Genomic DNA, 6,000 nt, shown 5'->3' on the forward strand with positions numbered 1-6,000 from the left:
AGGGGACTGGATGTCAGCTTGTAAGGCTGGGGGTAGGGGGGACTATGACAAGCCACAGAAGGGATCCGTCACTAGCTCCTGGGAGATGGCCTCCTCAGTCCTGATTCTATCCTTCCATACATCAGCTGCCTCTCCTCCTGTTCTACACCCTACTTCCGGGCTAAAGCAGGACTTCCATCTGCACCCATGTTAGTCATGAAGTCATTAACTGACCGCTCTGCTGAGAGTCATTTTTATGGCTTGTTTTATTTTAAAGAAATCTCACATTGTATCCTGGTAAAAGCCCACCTGTAAACCTGACTGCAGACCAAAGCTACATGCAAGCTGTTTTAAGGATTTCCCTGGAAAGTCAGCCTGAACAGACCCAATAAACAGAGACCAGGGCTTTTTGACCTTACAAGGGGCAATAACATCCAACATAGCAGTTTCAAGCTGGAAACAAAGAATTTGCTAAGCAGTAAGGAAGCAGAAAACTGTTTTTATCACCAAATTCAAAACTAAATTTTAATCCTACTTTAATCACTGTGTGGGCATGTAACTGAACCTGAATCTTATACTTCCCTTCCTAAAAATGAGGTCCTAAGGATTAAAAATGCAATATACAAACAAGTATTAATTTCTCAAAATAAAAATATAAAGTAAATTCTAAATATTTTATAATTTGTAAAGGAGGAAGAACTGTGCAACATCTACTAGGAGCCAAGCATTTCACATAGATTTTTGTTTTAACCTTCACAAAAACCTGCAAGTATCTAATACTTATTATTATCCTTATTTTCAGGTGAGGAAACTGGGGCTAAAAAAAAAAAAACAATCATCTGCTTAATGGCACAAGGTTTGCAGAGTGTGGCTCCAAACCCACCTCTCCACCACACCACCACACCAGTGCTTCCCGTTGATGAGGAAGAGGAATGCAGGGACAGATGCATCAGCACCACTGCTTAACAGGTGGACTGAGTTGGACTGCTTTGGTTACAGAGTCAGTTTCAGCTCTTTATTGCTGAAAACTGCTTCAAGAGCATTAGTCCACTCTCCTCCCATTTGTTTATATTCCCTCTATCATGGGGCATCTTTATCAGTTAATTTTTAAAATAAGCCCAATACATGTCTTATACAGGAAGAAACATTTATGTAGAGTGGTGTTTCTAAAATTGTTAACTGACAAGGCGATTCTCAATCCCATATGCCTTTCTGATTGAAAGGAATCTTCCACAACAGACTGTCAGCATCTCAGGGTTTCTGTGATGGAAACTGATTCTCATTATAATGGTAAAAGCAGGAGAGTCAGATGAGTTAGTTAAATATTACAACCGAAACCTAGAACCAAACTTAGAGCAGTCAACTGGCAACTTTCAAAGAAAACAAATCCTTGGTTTGCCTGCTTCGTGGCATGTCCCTTTCCTCCTAAAAGTCATACTCTTTAAAGAATCTACACTGAGAATTTTACTTATTTCTTCGTCTATAAAATGGAATTCATCACAGTTCAGACCTATAAGGGAATTAGGGGAATTTAAAAAGCTGAAGTTTTAAACTACTCTTCCCTGATTCAGCGCTTCATTTCATTGTCATTGCGGCACAGGGAGGGAGGGTGGGGGCTTACAGGAAAGGGCAATCAGCAAACTGACCACAAAGGAACAAGGATTTCATAGGCTTCCACACTGCTTTCTCTTACATACACATTCCCTATCCAAATCATAAGGGCCAGTGCATGAGTATGGGGGTTGGGGTGTGAAAAGTTCATGCTCTCATCTTCCCCTCCAAAAGATACCTGGTGGCCCAGATCTAAAATGAAGGTATAACAAAAGTATTTGCCATATATTAAAACTATACCGAAACTGACCTTTTATACAAGGGCTTAATAGCATGTCACGCAGACATACCTGAAGCTAAATATTTTGGGCTTTGACTCTTACTTCCCAAGGTGGTGTGAGGATGTAATGTAATGAAAGAGCTCTGAAAACTGTCAAGTGTAAGGCATTATAATTACTAAATTTGCAGGATTCCTAACTGGGTTCTTTCTTCTGCCCTCATCCATCTTCTGTCTCCTCCAAACCTTTCAAAGTATCTTGAGTGCCTCTCTTGCCCCTCTCCCTGCCCCAAGAGTTCAGCACATTAACTCTAAAACAGTAACACCTGTCCCAAAAACAGGACTCTACGTCCAATGACTCATCCTTAATTGGCCTTATGCCAAGCACACCATCCTGGACATCACATCACTAGGGAAATTCACTCCATCTATAGTGGTAATTACAGCATCATGGGAAATAAGGAAAGAAAAGTGGATGAATGGATGGATAGGTGGAAGGCAGGCAGGCAGGCAGGCTAGGGAAGGATGAAGAGGGGAAAGGCCAGTAGCAACCTCATCTGGTAACTCAGAGTACTAGGCAAACCACAACAGAAGACACAACATGTTGAAAGAGAACAGTCTAAAAAATATGTTGACTTGGACTTTTGATTTTACTATTCACTTTGGTGTCTTAAAAAGGCACTGTGGATCATCAACATACTAAGGACACAATTCCATCCAATCCAGAGGTATCTGACATCTGCTAGGTGGCACATCTGCTCTTTTTCTCTGGCACAGCTCTCCCTCAGTCCAAATCCATCCTCAAAACCCACTCTCAAAATATTCCCTCAATCATATCCACCTACAAATTATCATTCTACAAAGTTGCCTGGCTATCTTTAAGAATCATAAAACCTCAATCTGATACTAGATTTTATATTTTTATTTAAATTTAAGGCCTACTGAAAAATACTAGGGCTCCCTCAAGGTCACTCTGGAATTCTCAGTGAAGACTAAACAATCCAGGGGTCCAAAGCAAGATCTCTTGCTGCCTCTCCCTCCCAGGCCTGGCTTTCACTGCACTCTCCTTTCTCTGCTGCTTAGTCCTGAAAGGTGCATTCCCGTGCTCCACAAACACCAATGACTGCTGTCATCGCATCAATTCCCCACTCTAGTAAAAAAGTTAACTGTCTTATTACCCTACAGTCCCTTTCTTCCTGACATCAAGTAGTGCTTTAATGATTTCCTGAATTTTCAAAACACTATTAGCACATACAAAATTAACATGCTGACAAGTTATATACTATTACACTTTTCATTTCCTGACTGCTTCCTGTTGAGTCACACTATTTGATCACAACCAATTCTGAGGTTTTCTCTCAATTATTTGCTTTATAAAAATTTTGGTTCGCCCTAATTTAAAATAATGGCTAAAGGACTATTCATCTAATTTTACAACATGAATTTTCAGTTATTGCAAGAGCTTCATCAATAAAAAGGTCAATTATTTGATGCTTCAAAGAAAGAATTTATTCTCACTATAAAAAGTTGTGTGGTATTAACTCAATATCCTTAAGACCTGCTTAGAGCAGAGAAAATAACTCAAAATACTACACAAATAGACACCCAAACTCAGAGCTATACATGACTATACAAATTTAGAATAGTTCCATTAAAATGAAAGTTGTTCAAGACACAAAATCAAGACCTTTAACTAGTCAAACAGCACACTCAAAAAGAAATTTAAGCCCTGCCATCTTCCCTTGATTCTCCTGCTTATTTCAGTACAGAAAAGAACTTTCTCTGGCTTTAGTGCAATGTTTAAATAAGTTCTTTAATATTATATCACTTAAAAAGTTATAAGCACCATATACCTCTAAAGGCATTAGCATAGAAAAGAACATTTCACCACAGTCAAGAAGACTACTGCAGGGAGGGAAAGGGAGAGGGATGAGATGTACCTATCTCCTAAAAGAAATGAAAAGGTATGACAAGCCATGCTTCATTTCTCCCTTGCTTCTCATCAGCAAGAAATTTTTTTCGTCAGACCCTGGCCCACAAACACCGGCAGCAACCTGGTTAAGTCAGCAGCAGTACTCTCAGACCAAGCACCACACTCCACCTTGGAAAACAGAGTCCTCCACAGGGATGAGAAGACCCAAAACCTTAAGTCCTGATTAACTTATTAATAAACAGAGAAGACTATCTCTGCAAAACCCACAATTTCACTAGTGGCACTCTACATGGGACGTACAAGGTAAGTGCCTTTCAAGGTACGTGGGGGACAGGTACTTCACAATTCCCCGGAAGGTACGCTGAAACACAAGCAAGCAATTAGACGTAAACAGAAGGCAGAATTTCTTTTTAATACTCCTTCCGCATACTTCAGCCTTTTATTTAAAACAGTCAAGCACAGAGAAGTCCTTTCCACCTCGCTGAGGTGGGGTCTGGACCGGAGGAGTCCTGTGTCGTAAACCAGATCCCTAGTGGGGCTAAGGACAGCGAGTGAAGTGCAAACCCTTCAGCTCAAGAACGCTTGAAAGAAGGGCAGGCAGAATCCCCAAAGCCACCACCTTCCGCCTGGGGCCAGGCAGTTCACCAGACCCTACCCACGCCTGCCCGAATCGCACCCTCAGGACAAAATACTTCCAAACTTTCTGAATAAAAATGGCGCTGCTTTCCCCATCACAGTACTGTTCACTTCTCGGGAATCCCGAGGCCCTTCCAACAGTCGGACTCGATGGCCTCGATTAAACGCCCGTCGCCCGGGCCGGTGTCAGCTGTCGTTCCAGGTCGCTGAGGGGATGGGGTGGCCCTCCCGTCTACAAGGTTGCAACTTTCTCAGCCGCACAGCCCGGCTAGTGAACTCGCCGTGACTTTTCTCCATAACCTCTGCCCGCCCCCCCCCCCAAACTGTTGCCTCCGGTGTCCCTTCAGCCACGCCGGGGCGCGAGCCGAGCCCCGGCGCCGACCGCCGAAGCCCCGAGCGCAGCCTGCGGGGCCGCGGGGCCGCGGGGCCGGGGAGGGACGGCATGCCCGCGCGCACGTCGGTCGGGGAGCCCTCTCGGCTGGCTGTCGCCCGCGACGCCGCGCGCCCACCCCCGCCCGGGGCCGCGATGGGGGGCTGGGTGGGCGCGCCGCGGCCCGAGGGAGGCGGCCGGCGCCCGCGGGCGAGGCGACAATGCCAGGCTGGGCGCCCCCTCCCCGCCGGGCGGCGGGCGGCGTGACACCCACCCCCACCCCTCCCGCCCGGCGGGGGACTCGGGGCGGCCCGGGCGCGATGCCCCGGGCACGCCGGGTACCTGGTCGATGGGCAGCTGCACGGCGTTGCTTAGGGGCTGCAGCAGGGTGGAGCCCGTGGTGCTGGTGGTGGCCATGGCCGGGGCTCGGCGCTGCGCCCGCTCCGGCCCGCTGCCGCTCGCCGGCTCGCGCTGTGCCGGGCGACGAGGATGGGGATGCAGCGGCGCGACCGCCCCTGGGCCGCCCGCGGTCGGAGAGCGGCGTGGGGAGGGCCGGGGAGGGGCCGGGGGCGGCGCCCGGCTCGCCCCTCCCCTGCGCCCGCCGCCCGCGCCCGCCCGCCCGCACCGGCGCGGCCCCTCCCGCCGCCGCCCGCCGCATCCCCCGCCCCCCGACTTCCAGCAGCTTCCAGCGCCCCCTCCCCACCTCACGCGCTCTCGCGCCAGACAGCCCCGCGGCCCAATCGCGTCGCGGCGCCCGACGCCCGCAGCCAATCAGAGGGCGCCGGCCGCGCCGCGCCCCTCCCCGTGCCGAGGACCCGGGCGAGGGGCCGAGGCGCGGCCCCGGGCGTCGCGCGAGGACTGCGCGGGCGAGTGGCGGCGCCTTCCCCCCCCTCGCCTCCTTAACTCTCCGCCCCGGGGGGTCGGCGGCGCCCCCACCCTTCACTATGAGGCCTGTGGACTACAAAGGGGCGCGGAGTAGCGGCCAGACAAAGGGGGGCACGTGTCGAAGCAGCTCAGCCAACCCACGAGCAAGTTGGGGACAAAGCTGGAGCCAGGAGCAGGAGGACGACAAACCAAAAAGTGGCGTAGCTAAGAAGTCCCTTTGTGCCCAGACTGTTGTGTAAAAGCCAGGACTGGAGAACAGTGCCTGTGGTCCACCCCTCTGGCCACCTGCAGCCCCACCTGGGCCTTCCCCCAGCCCAGGACCGGCCGGCGACTGGTAACAGGTCTCACCTCTTCTGTGTTAAAAGTCGA

The 6,000-nt window shown here is 49.5% G+C and overlaps 1 protein-coding gene across 2 annotated transcripts in view; it reads right to left on the bottom strand.

The window, feature by feature from the left end:
* The window catches only part of Mboat2 (membrane bound glycerophospholipid O-acyltransferase 2), a 133,886-nt gene extending 128,723 nt beyond the window's left edge, over window positions 1–5,163 (bottom strand). For both annotated transcript variants that reach the window (XM_076833190.2, XM_076833189.2), the window contains exon 1: window positions 5,089–5,163. In XM_076833190.2, the coding sequence (XP_076689305.1) occupies window positions 5,089–5,163 (75 nt within the window). The remainder of the gene's footprint in view (window positions 1–5,088) is intronic.
* Between the last annotated feature and the right edge of the window lie 837 nt (window positions 5,164–6,000).

The sequence above is a fragment of the Callospermophilus lateralis genome, chromosome 14 (genome assembly GCF_048772815.1).
Source record: "Callospermophilus lateralis isolate mCalLat2 chromosome 14, mCalLat2.hap1, whole genome shotgun sequence".
Taxonomy (NCBI): domain Eukaryota; kingdom Metazoa; phylum Chordata; class Mammalia; order Rodentia; family Sciuridae; genus Callospermophilus; species Callospermophilus lateralis.